Source organism: Gopherus flavomarginatus, chromosome 6 (assembly GCF_025201925.1).
Source record: "Gopherus flavomarginatus isolate rGopFla2 chromosome 6, rGopFla2.mat.asm, whole genome shotgun sequence".
NCBI classification, from domain to species: Eukaryota; Metazoa; Chordata; order Testudines; family Testudinidae; genus Gopherus; species Gopherus flavomarginatus.
Genome location: NC_066622.1, coordinates 128,531,544 through 128,549,229, shown reverse-complemented (window position 1 = coordinate 128,549,229; position 17,686 = coordinate 128,531,544). Strand labels below are relative to the sequence as shown.

Sequence of the window (17,686 nt, the reverse complement as noted above, 5' to 3'; positions counted from 1 at the left end):
ATCAAACGTTTGTTTTGCTTTAAAATATATGAATGTTATTATTTTAAATTCATGATTTTTTAAAGAAAAGTCCCCCGTTTGATGTTGTTCCTATCGTTCGAAGAAATGGAAGGTGTGGGTGTCGAATATGCTGAACGTAAAAGGCAGGTTAGTAAACACTGTCTATTCCTCGAGAGCCGGACGCGCTGGGAGACAACATGGCGGCGGGTGGCGGCCTCCCAGGGCTCCTGCCTGCCCAGACCCAGCTGGAGTATGCCCTGCTGGACGCCCTCACCGCTCAGGAGAAGGACAACCTGGTCTACCAGTACCTGAGCAAGGTGGACAGCTGGGAGCAGGACCTCAAAGTCCCCGACTTTGGAGGAGGTGGGTGATAGGCGAGGGCTGGGCCCTTCCCCAGGCGAGGGCTGGGCCCTTCCCTCGGACTGCGGGGCGGTAGGGTGGCACCCTACTATAGCGCGACATCGACAGGCAGCTCTGGGTTGTTGTCATTTCCCTTCCCCCTCCCCCCAGTTTGCCTCTGGCACGTGCCATCACGGCCCTGGGAATCGCACCCAGAGACTTCGGCCGATGTAAGAAAATCAGTTGCCAAGATTCATTCTCTGGGTGTACAGGACTCGGAGATAAGAAGCCCTGAGTTCTAACCTCACTCCTTTCTGTATTCTCCAAGAGGCGGGTGGTATGTGAGCGTCAGTGGCAGAGGACTAGATGATAGGAAACTCTGAGTATTCATCTCTCTTCTCTCTCCGTCTAGTTCTGTCTTTTTTCCTGATCATGAGCAGTTTTGCTTAACGTTGTGGCCTCCGTTTTCCTCGCTGTAGAATAAAGACAAGTCTCCAGGAATAAAAAGTTAAGCAAACACAATGGCATTGCCTTGAGATAAAAATGCACTAGACTTTAGTGTTGCCAGCTCTCACAATTTTATTGTCAGTATTTAAATGTTTGGTGTTTTTTTTTAAGCCCTAGCTGCTGGAATCAGATTATTAATTGAGAATCTTAGATTTTCATTAAAAAGTATGAATTTTTTTTCACCCTCATGGTTGCAAGAAATGTGAATCAAAGGCTCCAGTCAAAAAGTAAATAAACAGAACACCGTTAAAAATTATTTTTAACCACTCTGATGATTTTGTGGGGAGGGGTCTTCCCCATTGTTTTTAATGCTGGGGGTTGGTTATCTGGTGCATTATGTGTCTACACTTCCCTGTGTGTTTACAGTGTCCTTGACTTAATAACAGTCAAGAAATAGTAGGGTAGGTAGTATAATTATCCTCATGTTTAAGTGGGAACAGAACCCAGGAGGCTGGGTCTAAAATCCCTTGCTCTAATAACTTATCCTAACTTCTTTATTAATTCAAATAAATGTTTGTTACCTTTTTTTGACACTTGTGTATCTTTAGAGACAAAATGTAAAAAAAACAAACAAAAGAAAAACAACCCAGTGGAATTAAAATGTTTTTACTGGTATTCATGTCTTTGATACTGAAGACTTAAACTTCAATAAAATAGTAAGTGTTAAATACTGTAGCAAGAAAGACACTTATCTGTTAAATTGTTTTTCTCCAGGATCTCCTCTGATCTTCTCCCTAAATGCCCCATTTTGTGTTAGTTGCCATCCCAGTCAAAAAGGAAGCAGCTCCAAGTTTTCAAACTGTGGTGAAACATATTAAAAATTGTAGCCTTGGTTGTTTGCAAGACAGCAGATCTTAAAACATCTCTTCAAATCTTTACTTGTTCATTTGTTGTAACAAGTACTAATGGCTGGGTAAAATATCATTAGAGCACTGATACTCAGACTGAGTCTTGCAAACCACAGGTGACTATTTAATGTGTCTCCAGTGGCTCTTTGCAGCACATAATATTAAAACACTCTGTGATTTAATTATTAACCAGTCTGTTATTAACCAGTCAGGATGCTTTTGCTATGCTTATTAACCAATTGTAACTGATAGAATAATATTACTTGGCCATACATTTTGCTGTGAGAATAATATATAAAAACTAAATATTTTCCCTGTCATACTGTTTAAATATTACTATATAGTAAATGAAACAATGAATTCACTCTACTGTGTCTCTTTTGATTAACGTTGATTGCTAACTTGGCTCCTGAACTACTGCATTAGAGTTTTCGTCATTATGGTAAGGATCAGCAAGTAGATCTTTATACGTGGGCTAGTAATTTTTCAGATGCTTTTGCAAAACTGCATATGCTGGTCCCTAAATATCCTTTGGCTGACTTAAAGATAATATTAATAGCCACATAATAGTATTGTTCGCTAACCAGGAAACTGTTGGAGCGTCTGTGACTTTTATTATTTTGAATAGAAAACATAAGAAAGGCATTACTGGGTCAGACCAAGGGTCCATCTAGCCCAGTATCCTATCTTCTGCCAGTGGCCAATGCCAGATGTTTCAGGGGGAATGAACAGAACAGGACAGTTATCGAGTGATCCATCCCCTGCCATCCAGTCCCAGCATCTGGCAGTCAGAGGCTTAGCCACCTTGGCTAATAGCCATTGATGGACCTAACCCCATGAATTTACCCAGTTATACTTTTGGCATTCACGATATCTCCTGGCAACGAGTTCAACTGATTGACTGGGATTTAAAGTACTTCCTTTTGTTTGTTAAATCTGCTCCCTCTTAATTTCATTGGGTGAACCCTGGTTCTTGTGTTGCATGAAGGGATAAATAACACTTCCTTATTCACTTCCTCCACACCATTCATGATTTTTATAGGGTTTTTTTTTTCCTATCCCGCCTTAGTCATCTCTTTTTCAAGGTGAACAGTCCTAGTCTTTTTAATCTCTCTTCACGTGGAAGATGATCCATGCCCCTAATCTCTCGCTCGCGCTCTCTCTCTCTTTTTTTTTTTTAAACTGTTCTCTGTACCTTTTCCAATTCTAATACATTTTTTGAGCTGGAACAACCAGAATTGGACCCAATATTCAAGGTGTGGACATACCATGGATTTTTATGATATTTACTTTCTTATTTTCTATCCCTTTCCTGTTTTTTCTATAATAGATTTAAGGACTGCTTCAGGATTTTTCCCAAATCCTAAAGGACGATGTCATATTCGTGCCCTGATGTTCTATTTACAGTATTTAAATGAAAACCGCTTCATGCCTGTCCATCTGATACCAAACTAAAGCAAAATTCTTTACTTTGATCTCCATGGCAGATATTCAAGATACCATTATTGTCAATGGGAGCTCTCATGTAGTGAGGGCAACTGTCAAACCATCTTTTGTTCAGCTTTGAGAGGAGACTTTAGTCCTGTATAATTTAAGCTCCAATTTTAGGTTGTTCTTTTTCCCCCCATTTCCACGTTTTCCCTCTGTTGTATGTGTTGAGACAATTTGACAGATTATCCCCAGATCTTTCTCAGATCTTAGATTAGGAACTGGGCTACCTTAAAAGAAAATAAGAATAAAGAAGTTTTTTAGCAGTTTAATTATTTATAAAACGACCTGTTTCCATCTCTAGTATATCTCATACGGTACCCATATTTTGTCCTTGTTGATCACTGTGACCACCTCACTGAATCCTTCCTGAGCTTCCCCTGTTACATTGCATCAAGTTCTTGTTCTCAGTTTAACGACAGTTCACAACTTTTCCTCTCCCTACTTGTCTTTGATCTTTTTTTATGTTGTTTACACCCCACGTACCAAGTCAGAGATACCAGCCTCACATGCTGGTGTGTCAGGTTCTCACAGGTATGCTTCTGTACCGTTTTCAATGTTGCCTTTTATGCATCAAAGCTTAAATAGCTTAAATACTGCAAGAGGGTTTACCTACACAGAGCCATACTGACTCAGTGGGGTTTTCTGGGGTTAGAGGGGTCCATCCGTATAGTAGGGTTTCCAACTTTCGAATTGCACGAAACCAAACACCCTTGCCCCGCCCCTCCATCGCTTGCTGTTCCCCACCCTCACTCAGTTTCACTGGGCTGGGGCATGGGATTGGGATGCAGAAGGGGGTGAAGGCTCCAGCTGGGGGTGCAGGCTCTGGGGTGGGGCCAGGAATTAGGGGTTCTGGGGTGAGAGGGGTCTCTGGACTGGGGGTTAGGTGCGGGATGAGATGCAGGCTCTGAGAGGGAGTTTGGGTGTGAGGGGGTTTCGACCTGGGGTAAGAGGGTGGGGTCTGGGAGGCAGTTTGGCTGTGGGACGGAGCTCAGGGCTGGGGCAGAGCTGGTGCTGGGGGCGGGGTCAGCACTTCCTTCATCACACCTGCGCCTAGGGGCCTGGAGGGACATGCCAGCTGCTTCCAGGGAGCCACTCAGAGCTGGGCAGGACTTTTAATAGCCCTGAGCCACCAGGGTCCCGTTTCGACCAGCACCGGACACCTGGCAACCTTACCATATGGAGGAGTTTGCAGGGTTGAGGCCTAAATGTATAAAATGGAAAAAAGCAGCATTGGATAGGTTAAAATTAAATTATCCGTCCTGGGAGTGCATTTGATTTGTGACTAATGAGGCAATATGAGCTGCTAGCTAGATTTAGGATTCTTGGATTCCATTCTCAGCTCTGCCACTTATGTGCAAGCTCATCTTCGACTAGTCACTCGTAGGTAAATTCTGCTCCCCTGTGCTTTTTGTCAGGGCCTGAAAAGCAGCACAAATAAATAGCAGATGTTTTCTATTTCATGCATATTTGTATCCAATTCATGAAAGATACTTTAACTCCAGTGAGAGCAGGAGAAATGCCATAAAGTATAAATCTCGTTCTGTTGCAGGATTTTTAATAATCTAGTAGTGTAAATAGACTATTCGTAACTTATGTGAATAAGTGCCATTAATGTTACCAGTGCTGTAAATATGTATCTAAGCCCCAGTCTTTCTCTTAGTGAAGTAAAAGACATAACTTCTGTTGACTTCAATAGCAAAATTGTCCTCGGGCCTATGGGCTGAGGAGAGTCTAGTCTGTTGAAACAGTCATAAAACGGAATTTTCAGAAGTGCCGAAGTGGCTTGGGAACACAAGTCTCATTCAAAAATATAATAGAATTTATTTTCTTAAATCACTTCAGCTCTCTTGAAAATCCCACCCACATATTGATCTTTAGTATTTTCAAAAGAAGCGTTTTCTACTGTTTAGAGCATATGATTGTGAGATAGGATTTCTATTCCTAGCTTTGTTACTGACTTCCAATCTCACCTTGTGAAGTCACTTTCTATTGGAATAGTAGTTCTTTTATTATTGGAAATGAGTATGCAAACAGGTATTTATAGCTGTAATTTAATATTGTTACAGTAAATTTAAGAGGGAACAAAAACAGAAACATAACACAGGTTATTGAAATATTCTTTCAGTAAGAGATTTTACATCTTTATAAGACATTAAGAACAAAGTTCAGCAGGGTACTTAATTTACTAACATCAATTATTTATAATGTTCCTTGCATTGATGTAAATACAGATATGTTATCTATATGACTTTCTCATGGGGTTGAGTTTTGCAAATCCTCTGGCTTATATTCAGTTCACTGCTGAAGGAGAAGTAACATTCAAGTCTATCTTGTTTATTCCCACCACAGCTCCACGGGGCTTATTTGATGAATATGGATCCAAAAAGAGTGATTACATTAAGTTGTATGTCACTGATGATTTCCATGATATGATGCCTAAATATCTTAAACTTTGTCAAGGGTGTTGTGGACTCTGATGATCTTCCTCTCAATGTATCCTGTGGAACCCGCCAGCAGCATAAATTGCTAAAGGTTATTAGGAAGAAACTGATTCATAAAACTCTTGACATGATCAGGAAGATTGCTTAAGAAAAATACAGTGATACATTTTGGAAAGAGTTTGGTACTAACATAAAACTTGGAGTAATTGAGGATCATTCCAACCACCTGTTCAGAAAAAAATGTTTCTAAGGTTTATCTGTGATTATCATTAGCTTAAGTTAGATTTCTAACTGTACACTGTTCTAATGTTCCTTTTAAATAATTAATTATAAAAAAATACAGATCATGAAAACATGTTTACCATCTCTAAGATTTTTGGCTTGCCTTTCTGTTTGCATAGAAAGATATGTTTTTAAATTTTACTGAAGTACCAAGAATGTTGAACACTGTCATCTGTTCTTTCATTCTTTAATTAACTGAGTGCCTCTGTTTTCTAAATTCCAGATTTAGAGTGGCTGAACACTGAAGGGCCCATTTCTCTGTACCAGGACCTCTGTGGAAAAGTGGTGGTTTTGGATTTCTTCACTTACTGCTGCATCAACTGCATACACCTGCTGCCTGACCTCCATGCGTTAGAGCACAAATACTGTGATAAAGGTATCAGCACTTTAGTTTGCTTGGAATAAAATTTCCTGGCAGTGTTACAGATGGAGTAGCTGAGTCACTTCGTTGCTGGTTACTAAACACTTGGCAAGACTTCAGTGATGTCTAAAAGTACCTTCTAATCTATGGTAGCCTAAAAATAGGAGGACTGTATATAATCTCACAACACTTCTAAAAGGGGTTAAATTTGGCAGTTGTTGCATCTGTGTGTTTAGAAAAGCAAAATTAATACATAAAAGTCCAAGTCTGCTACTCTCATAAATAGGGCTGTTTGTAGAATAAGGTACTACTCAATGTGAGTAAGGGTGCAAGAACTGGGCCCTGAATTTCTAGACGTATGTGATCCGCTGAATTTGCTTTCAAGGCTTCATAGGTTAAAAAGAAAAAAAAATGATTTTTTTGTAGGTGAGGTTCCCTACCTGCTCTGATCAGAGTGTACGTACGTTGTGTATGATCTACACTTACACATTTCCTGGGGTTTGGTTTTATTAGTAACTGCAATAACAATAAAACAGAAACCCGAGCTAAAGTTTTCCCCCAAGTTCGGCTGTTCCTATGGTTTTTCCTGCAGGACCTCCTCATCTCCACTTCTATCCTCTTTGATCCAGAGACCCATTTCAATTCTTATAAGAACATAAGAACGACCATACTGGGTCAGACCAAAGGTCCATCTAGCCCAATATCTGTCTGCCGGCAGTGGCCAATGCCAGGTGCCCCAGAGGGAGTGAACCTAACAGGTAATGATCGAGTGCTCTCTCTCATGCCATCCATCTCCATCCTCTGACGAACAGAGGCTAGGGACACCATTCCTTACCCATCCTGGCTAATAGCCATTTATGGACCTAACCACCATGAATGTATCCAGTTCTCTTTTAAACACTGTTATAGTCCAGCCTTCACAACCTCCTCAGGTAAGGAGTTCCACAGGTTGACTGTGTGCTGAGTGAAGAAGAACTTCCTTATGGGAATGAGTAAATAACTTTTCCTTATCCACTTTCTCCACATCACTCATGATTTTATATACCTCTATCATATCCCCCCTTAGTCTCCTCTTTTCCAAGCTGAAGAGTCCTAACCTCTTTAATCTTTCCTCATATGGGACTCTCTCCAAACCCCTAATCATTTTAGTTGCCCTTTTCTGAACCTTTTCTAGTGCTAGAATATCATTTTTGAAGTGAGGAGACCACATCTGTACACAGTATTTGAGATGTGGACGTACCATGGATTTATATAAGGGCAATAATATATTCTCAGTCTTATTCTCTATCTCCTTTTTAATGATTCCTAACATCCTGTTTGCTTTTTTGACTGCCTCTGCACACTGCGTGGACATCTTCAGAGAACTATCCACGATGGCTCCAAGATCTTTTTCCTGACCTGTTGTAGCTAAATTAGCTCCCATCATATTGTATGTGTAGTTGGGGTTATTTTTTCCAATGTGCATTACTTTACATTTATCCACATTAAATTTCATTTGCCATTTTGTTGCCCAATCGCTTAGTTTTGTGAGATCTTTTTGAAGTTCTTCACAGTCTGCTTTGGTCTTAACTATCTTGAGTAGTTTAGTATCATCTGCAAACTTTGCCGCCTCACTGTTTACCCCTTTCTCCAGATCATTTATGAATAAATTGAATAAATTTAATTCTTCCTCCTTAAATTCTGGTTGGAGACAAAATCTGCCTATCTTTCATGACTAGGGTAGACAGGTAATATCTTTTATTGGACCAACTTCTGTTTGGTGGGAGAGACAAGCTTTCGAGCTACATAGATGGGTAGTAATTGCCCACCATCTTTATGCAAAATTCTGATCTGACATCAGGCTGAGTCAGAAGAGGAGAATTGCATTCTTATGCAGGGTCCTAAATGCTTCTAACCTGTAATGGACACTTTATGACATATTGGAAAGTTATTTTCTTCTGATGAGATGAGAGGGATTGAAACTAATTTCATTCTTCAACTCTTTGTTACAAACCATGATGATTTGTTATGTTTTAACCCTCCCATGCACTTCTCTTATTAGCTGTCTTGTTGATATATAACTTTATTGCATTGTTTACTTCAGTTAGAGCTACTAAAACTTCGCTAGTTTTGCATAAAGTACTGTTATTTATATGCTGTAATAAATAGCCCTTTTTAAGAGACTTAAAAAGAGAAGTTCCATGTCCTGAAGAGTGTATAGCTTATTTTGGAGAAATACAATACTTGGGACAATGGTTGAGATGCAAGAAGTTGTGCAGAAGTTGCCAGTGAGGAAATACTGTAACCGCAATTTGTGAGAGAAGCAAACTTTAGGTGGGACAGGGGAAGTGATTGACACACAGAAAATGGACTGTACCGGAGTGGCAGGAAAGGTTTAAGCAAAAAGCGCTATGTATTTGTGTGAATAGTATATCTTTTCTTCTTTTGCTTCTAGCCTTAGTTTTATCTATATGGCATTGACTCTTAGAGTTCCACTCTATTCCAGTCTGTCTTGAAGCAGTTCCTTGGAAACTCTGCAGCTAATCAAATCGTTTTGAATGAAATCCATCAATCCATCTAGTTTTTGTGTCTTCCAACTCTTCTGTTACCCTCCACTCCTAAGTTGAACACCCTGTTTCCTATATATTCTTCTGATCTTCTTTTCACATGCCTAAAACATCTACGCTTTTCTGTAACTGATACCACCTTCACACTTGCCCTAATCATTCTGAATGTGATTCATCTTTGTAACTCCAAGTATCTGTCATTTCCATTGTATTCAAGATCTGCTCCTGTCACTTCCTCTGTGCGTTCAGAGCCATTCAAAAGTGCAGGCCTAATTAGTGTCTTGTAGACCTGACTTTTCAATTGATAGGCATTCTTTATTGCAGATCATCTCTCTCCATTTCTTTCCTATTCTGCTTATTATAAGTTCATTGTTAAGTTCACCATTATCCTGTACGCTTGAAGCTAGGTACTTGTACTGCTGTACCTTTGTTAGTGCCTGGCCTCCCCAGACGTAGTTTCATTGTTTTCTTGCAAGGTATCATGAGATCTACAGACCATATATTCTCTTTCATTTTTGCTGATTTTCATGCCATTTCTTTCAAGAGTGCCCTCTGAATTCTTTCAGTCTTCCACTTCCTCTTTGCTCTCCTCCATGAGCACTACATCATCTGCAAAAAGCATGCACCAAGGTGCCCCTTTTTTAATGTTTTCTGTAAGTGCATCAGGCATCAATGTGAATAAAAAAAAGGCTTAAGTACCGAGTCTTGATGTTCTCTGACTCTTAGTCAAAACTGTTTACTTTGTCTTCTCACTGTGGTAACAGGACCGTCAGACATGTTCTGAAAGAGTCTGATACAGCCTTCCTGTATCTGATTCATTCTCATGCATCACTGGGATGACTTCTCTCAGAACGTGGTCTTAAGTCTTCTCAGGATCAATGAATGCTGTGTGCAGGGTTTTCCTCGTCTCTCCATATTTTTCCACAAGCAGTCTTATTGCAAAGATAGCATCCAGTGTTGACTTGCCTGACATGAGTCAAATCTGATTGTCCTGACCTCGAGTTCTCTTTGAAGTCTTTTATCAATAACTTTTTCCCAGAACTTCATCATGTGGCTCGTGAGTTTAATGCTGCAGTAGTTACTACATTCTTGTATGTAGCCTTTTCTCTTAAATATTGGTAGTAATTTAATATTTTTGTTCATGCATCTTCTTAGTCCTCGTGATGCTATGAAACAGTTTTGTCAATATGTTCAGACCTACTTGCCCCAAGCACTTGGATACATCTAACTGGTATGCTACTGGGGCTGAGAGGTCTCATGTTTCATATTGCTCAATGCCTCTGCAACTCCTATGATTGGTGCCACCAGATTCTGTCTTGATTTTATCGTTTGGCATGCTTCTCAGATTCTCTTCATTCATAATCGGTTTCAAGTTATTTTTCTACTGTTCATTAATCTGTTTCTCATTGATCAACGTATTGCCACTTTCATCTTTAGTGACTTTGATCTCACTGATGTCTTCAGTTTTCTTATTGCAGATCTTTGCCATTCTGTGTATTTTTCTAAACCCTCCTTCATTTCAAGATGGCTATATATGCCTCCCATGGCTTTAGGCTTAGTGGCTACCACCCCTTTTTTTGTTGTCTTTTTGGATGTTTTACATTGCTGAAAATCCTGCTGTTGGAGCCTCATTTGTCAAAGTTTAAAACACTTCTTATTTTCTGTCACAGCCTCTTGAACTTCTCATTCCACCACCAGATCTCACTGGGGAAAAAAGGCTTTTGCTTTTGTTTCACAAATAGGCTTTTTGCGTGTTCTTAAATTTTGCTTGCAATATGATTCCACCATTAATTCTGTTTGGTAAAATTATATTAAATATTTGAAATTCATGGCTTTATATTAGCATGCTAGGGTCCTTAGCACTCGGCTGAATGCCAAGTTGGGGAATTTTTCTGTTTTGTTTTTTTCTGATTATAATACATTTCCTAGCACTGTGCCTATCACAGTGAATGTTGGTGCTACTACAATATAAACAATACAGTACTCAAGGTGAGAGATTTCTTAAGTCAGAGAACAAGGGGTTTAGTAGTGGTGACAGTGAAGGGTGTGTGTGTGTGTGTGTGTGTGTGTATCAAACAGGAAAGTGACTCAAGACTTAGTGATCACTTGGATAAGGAGATAAGAACCAAGAGAAATGTCACAGTTTGTGAACCTGGAGAGATGAATGTTCAGTAGAATAAGGCTGGAGAAAGAAGGAAAATAAAATAGGTTAGTTATTCCAACTTATGTAAAATATCCATCTAACATAAAAATGCAGTAAAAAGTGTGAAGAAAGCTTGGTTTTAAAATAGAAGTTTTTTAACAGATGTTTTGTTTTCCAAATCTATATATATCAGGCTTTAAAAGCATATATCACTTAAAGTTCAGGAGGTTTTAAACTCCATTGTGTCCCTACAGCCAGCCAGCCACCCGCCCACTCTCAACTACTCCCCTCCGAGCTCTTAGGATGAGCACAACTCCTTTCATGCTTTACCTTCTAGTGGAAAACCTGAGTCAGGAGTTCGATATGATCTCAGTTTTAGCTTTCTCTTCTAGAAAATAAAACTTTAACAATGCACACCTGCAAGTGTAACTGTTGAACTTAGAAAGCAGGTGTGTGCTTCAAAAAGAAGAAAAAAAAAGTTTTACAAGGCCTTCTTTGGCCATACTGTTCTCCTTTCACCAGAAACCTGGGATATTTTTTAAGTTACACTGTTTCAGTATGTTTCCTAAAATAATCTAAGATTGACTGCAGGCTAACCAAATTGTTGAATGCAATGATTGGGCCTTCAGGGATTAAGGAATTGGGGAATGGGTCTGAAATAGGAGTTCAGGAAGAGCTCTAGACAGCTTCAAGAAGTCAGAGTTGGACACGAAAAGATTTTTTAAAACAATGAAAAAATTTGAGGCAGATGGTACGGTGTGTTTCTACTTTTCTCCTAAATTCTTTTTAAACATTCCCTCTGAAAAGATATGTCCAGTAAAATGGAAATAATATTTTAAGAAGAATGCTAAGATAGGATTAGGGTATTGATGTAGTGCTTCGATGGGCTGATGTTCAGTGTATAAGAAGAACCTTAGAAATGTAGATATAATACCATACATGCCTAAGAGTCCCAAACCACTTTGCAAACTATACACATACAGCATCACTGAAATGATGGAGGATGTCAGCCTGGTGGACAACTTGTTTCGCAGTAGAAAGGGTAGGGGAAGTTTTGGCCAGACACTAGGAGAAACTTCTGTTCTGTCAAAAAGAGATTGCTTCTGATTACTATTAACCAGGTGTGGGTTATTCCAGAGTTTGCAGCCTTGACACCCCAATAGACATTCCTGGGGCACATCCTGCTCTTTTAAAACGCATGTATCAGCAACTTCAACACAATTCTTATCAGGAAGGATGCGGCGTCAAGCTGCCTTTTCTGAGGTACCCAAAACTCCCCCCCGCGCCCCCTGCCTTGGTCATGCTGAGATTGCTGAATGACCAATTTACAGCTTGCTGACTAGGCTGCCTTTAACAATAAGCCATAGTGGTTTCAGGCACTTTACTGGTTTGCCAAAGTCTCCTCGTACACCACCCCAGAGCCTGCACCTCACTCCCCCACCGCAGCACGGAGCCCCCTCCTGCTCCCTGAACTCATGTCTGGCCCCAGCCCAGAGCCCGCACCCCCCACACACACACACCTGTGACGGTGCTGTCCATGGGAGCCAGCTGAGGTCACTCAATCAGGGTGAACTGCAAACAAAACAGAGCAGACAAACCCCAAATGCTGTTGGTTATTTCAATACTTAGATTTACCAACCAGCACAAAACAGCTTCTATAGTACCTCACTGGTTACTTAGAAATCCAAACAACGCAGTTTCCTTTAAGTGCCCAGCCTCAGGCCTCCGTCCAGACACACCTGTCAGATATGATGATGATTCCTGAAAATCTTATCTCATCATTTAAAAGAAAAGGTTCTTCCAATCCCAAAGGATCAGCCACATAATCAGGTTCAATTATAACTTAGATCTTACCCAAAATACACGCTACAGCCAATTCTTATTAACTAAGCTAAAATTTATTTAAAAAGAAAAAAGAGAGAGTTGATTAAAAGATCAATATACATACAGACTTGAATTCAATTCTTGAGGTTCAGATGCATAGCAGAGATGAGCTTGTAGTTGCCAAAAGTCCTTTTAGAAATAGTCCATAGGTTATAGTCCAATTTCCATATTCACGATGGCTCCAGTCAGTGACTGGGGATCTCAATCCTTGTGGCTTAAGATTTCCCCCTCTTGAAATCCAAAGCAGATCTGAGATGAAGAAGGATCGTGTCCCAGGCTTCTTATACAATAGGCTTAACTCCTTCTCCCAAACATCCTGGCAATTAGCAGAGAGTAATTTATCCGTTAAACAGTTCAGATACAGGTTACCACAACCTTCAAAGAGACACATAAACAATAATACTATTTCACTCAAGTATCATCTTAAATGTTAATATTCCTTTTTTGATCTTTGAATTAAAACTATAGCAATAGACAAGACTTGTTTGCTTACATCACAAGACCTGAGCAAACATCTGCCCTTCTACCTCTAACAATGCAGACTTGCTCCAGTCCTTAAAGTTCACCCATGGGTCAGGTCAGTCGTTGAGTTGAGTTAACTCTTTCTGGCCCTGTCACCTTTCAGTGAGTTATTAGATTACACTCATAACATCACAACACCCCAACCCCAATTTTGTGAGCATTCATGGCCCGCCATACGATGTCTGTTCCCAGATGTGGCCCTTGGGCCATAAAGTTTGCCCACTCCTGAGATAGGCAGACCGGAAGCGAGAAACTTGCTGTCCGAAGGGGAGCAGTGATGACTAGGGATATTGGGTTAGGGGAAGGAGAGCTGTTCCCAGAGAAGGGATGGAAAAGGTGACACAACAGCGAGGGTGGGAGGGCTGCTGCAGGTTGGAGGTGAGAATGAGAAGAAATAGCTGAATATATCTGTCTCCCATTCCTTATTTTGTAAGACTGAAAATACTTGGTGTTTCTGTGGCTTAATGTATGATTTGGATATTTGAAGTCACACTGCCTTTTCCCTTCTGCTTTACTATGTACTGGAAACGTGCCTTAATGGCATGGGAGTATCTTTTTCCTAATTATTGTATTGTACACTAACTTCAGAGTATTTTTTGACATTCTAACATTTATTTTACGATCGCATGGTGCCAGTACCATCTTAGAGTACAACAGTATGATGCCAGAATGATGGAACTTTAGCAGTATGCTGCTGTGACATGAGATGCCTGAACACAAGAAGCTGTTGTTTTAGGATGATCAGAAATATCAAATCTGTCTACATGCACATACACACTTTTATTATCTGGCCCCTCAATAGGTTTGTTTCATAATAAAGTTCACTTTGCATTGGTCTAAATGCTACCCAGGATTTTTATCTGATATGTTCTTGCTCGTATCTGCAGCAGCACTATTTCTGTTTTCCAAGTGGCATTCAGTCTGTTATTTTAAACCCTGGGGCGTATTTAGTTCATGTTATCGGTAGACCAGAAATTGCCTGTTGGATTTCTATAAGAAGAAATACTTTTTAATATTCAAAAACAGGTTGGCAGAGGCCCAAATTTGTGTTTTTGTATAATCCTTGAAACCAAGGTTTTAATCGGGGATATATTAAAATGGCAACACATTCATCAATTCACACAATAATGTGCACAATTTAGATTAAATTTGCTTTTAAAAAAAATCATCTCCTCTGGGCTCACATATTGTAGGTTATATTTAAATCCAATGCAGATTAAAAATCATTAAAATAACTAACTTCCTTAGGTTCCTACCACAAAACCAGCAAATTACGTCATTTAAAATCATGAAGGCAGGAACTGTGTAGCAAAAATAGCAACTTTAGCTTGGCAGCCATCTTTATAGAGCAAATCCAGTGAGCAGTAGCAGTAAAAAATGCATTGTAGCAGAAAATTACTTTTCCTTGAACAGGAGACAGAAAACCATATTGTATTTCTATATGCTGAGTTCATTTTTTGTAGCTAGAAGGGAAGGAATTGCCTTTTATATCTCATAGTACATTAAAAAGGGGGAGCAGTTATGTTCTCTCATTATTTATATGGCACCATAATTGTCCATGACACTGTAGAGTGGATGGGATGTGCTCAGTTGTTACCAGAATCATTCTTCAAAGAGAGAGACCCTACAAAATAATACAAAATGTACTAAAGAGTGGAATTTTAATGCTTTGCATGCTAAATGGGTCCTTAGAATGTTTGAATTAGGAAGTGGGGCGAGCTGGATGTACATTAACCATAATTCCAGATGTTTTGAATGCTGGGAAGAAAACATGAGATTAGTATTTACTTTAGGGGGAATTCTGTGCCACTGTGCAATGCAGAATTTTGCAGAAATTAATGTGAACGCAGAATTTCTTCCTCCTCTCCCCCCTCCCCCAAAATGGGCCGCAGAGATGTTGGCCGCGACTAGGGGCCCCTGGACATGGCAGACCCCAGCTCATAAATAAAAGACAAGGCCAGGGGAAGTGGATGAGAATGGGAGGGTTTCCAGCAGTTGCCGTTCCCAGCACGTCCTGAAGGAAGGTGACCATGGCGTGCAGGAAACTCCCTGCAAACCCAGGACCCAGCATCAGGCTGTTTCTCCCTCTGGATCCCCTGGATTCTAGGAGAGTAGGATCTGTGAATGTCTTGGCTGGAGGCAGCCTGCAGCTGAGCTCTGGAGCATAGAGGATATGAGTGTCTGGGCTGGGGAGGGGGCCCCTGCAGCTGGCCTCTGGGGGGTAGGTGGTGAGAGTGTGTGTGTGGGCTAGCGGGGTGACCCTGCAATTGTGCTCTGTGGAGGAAGGAGAGAGTGTGTGTGTCGGGGGGGCTGCAGTTGGGCTCTGGGGAGGGGGTGTGAGTGTCTGGGCTGGGGTGTTGGCCTTGCAGTTGAGCTCTGGAGGGTGTGTGTGTCTCTGGCCCCCCAGCTGGGATCGGGGGTGAGGGGGGCAGAGAAGCAGGAACTGGGTTGTCATAGGGGTTTCTTTAACTCTTTACTGCTAGGGACGGGTTTGTGTGTCTATTGTTGCAGACACACCTGCTGACAGGTACTGTGAAAAAAATTACCAAAATAATTGAAACTGGCATGGTTAGATAATGTTATTTTGACAAAATGTGCAGCGTATTGCAGAATTTTTAATTTTTTTTTATGCAGAATTCCCCCGGGAGTAAGTGTTGGAAGAGACAAAGGAAATGGTTAGGACGGCAGCTTAGGTAGGAGTGTATAGTGAAGCAGTGAGCGGATACAAAGATGATGGGGAGTTGCAGACACTGTAGAAACTTTCAACATGAGGAGGAGGAGAAGCTTGAAGTTTATTGGCTCACGCTTTTCCTCTACATAAAGATACTTAAGAAATGTAGGAGACAAGGCCAGAGCCGTACGAAAAGTTGATGATTTTGGCAGCTTTGTTTAAGATTCACTAGAGCAGGGCAGCCCATAGGAGGAGATGTTGCAGTTTTCGAGCCAGAATAGAAGGGCACTGACTGCTATTTTGACAATAAGACTAAAGAAGACAAGATGAATTTGAGATGTTATAGAGGAAATAGTGGCAAGATTTGACAAGGACATGAATGTAAGATGTAACAGGAAGGAGAACGATCAAAGATTGCACCATGGTTGTGGGTAACAGGAAGGATGGTATTGCTGGCAGGAAAAATGAGGAAGAGAATGAGTTTGAGAGAAAAGAGTAACTTCCTTTAATTCAGTGGTTCTCAAACTTTTGTACTGGTGACCCCTTTCACACAGCAAGCCTCTGAGTGCGACCCCCTCCCTTTCTAAATTAAAAACATTTTTAAATATATTTAACACCATTATAAATGCAGGAGGCAAAGCGTGGTTTGGGATGGAAGCTGACAGCTCTTGACCCCCCCCATGTAATAACCTCACGACCCCCTGAGGGGTCCCGCCCTCCAGTTTGAGACATACTGGACCAAATTCACTGTTGGTGTAATTTCATTGACTTAATTAAACTTGCTCCCATTTATGTCGGTAGTGAATTTGTTCATTAGATTGAAGGTGGTGGCAAGACATCGAAGAAGAGTGATCACAGAGGGCAGATGGAGATGTAGAACTGGACAGAGATCACAGATGGATAAATATTTGAGAATAATTATTGTAGAGGTAATAGCTGAATCAGTAAAAGCTGATCACATAAGTTAAGGATATAAGTGTAGAGGAAGAAAAGGCAAGGACCTAGAATGGAAACCTGTAGAATTTCAGCTAAGACACCTTTAGTAATACTCTTTTTTGCTACTGATACTGAATTGTACCTAATTTTGATTTCTATCGAAATGACAGTGCTATTCTGTTGAGAGTATTATTAATGGAAACTCTGTAAATTTCTTGTAGATATTACAATGTTTGAGTGAGAATTTGTCCAACATTATTTTTTAACCACAACCTAAAATACAAAACAATTCAAAGCTCTTTTATTCTACTACATGAGGGCTCTGAAGTGCATTGCAGAAATCAAATTGAAAGGAAAATCCGATAGTTGCCACTGTCTTAAAAAACTTGTTTTTAGGATTCAGTTTATTAATACAAGGCATGTTGTGTATTTACAGTTTCATTTATGATGATATTCTGTCAACACTGTATGACAGAAGGGAAAGGAAACATTCTTTGGAGATTTTCCATATGGGATGCTGAAAGGTTGGCTTAACTTGTGTAAAGATTTTAAAAAATCAGTCTGTCATTATAAAGTCTAAACTAAGCTTGTTTTTTTCACAAGGAAAGATTGATTTAATCCTTAGCATACGTATTTCAGTGTCTTGGACCTACAGCGCTATATACAGAAAGTCAGTTTTCAGACATTATCTGAAAGTCTCATTGCTTAGTGGTTT

The 17,686-nt window shown here is 40.3% G+C and overlaps 1 protein-coding gene across 1 annotated transcript in view; it reads left to right on the top strand.

Annotated features, from left to right (window-relative positions):
- Window positions 1-164: 164 nt before the first annotated feature.
- NHLRC2 (NHL repeat containing 2) overlaps window positions 165-17,686 on the top strand; it is a 60,569-nt gene continuing 43,047 nt past the window's right edge. Inside the window, exons 1-2 of the mRNA XM_050958979.1 lie at window positions 165-363; window positions 6,132-6,284. Of these exons, the coding sequence (XP_050814936.1) occupies window positions 198-363; window positions 6,132-6,284 (319 nt within the window). The 5' untranslated portion in view covers window positions 165-197. The remainder of the gene's footprint in view (window positions 364-6,131; window positions 6,285-17,686) is intronic.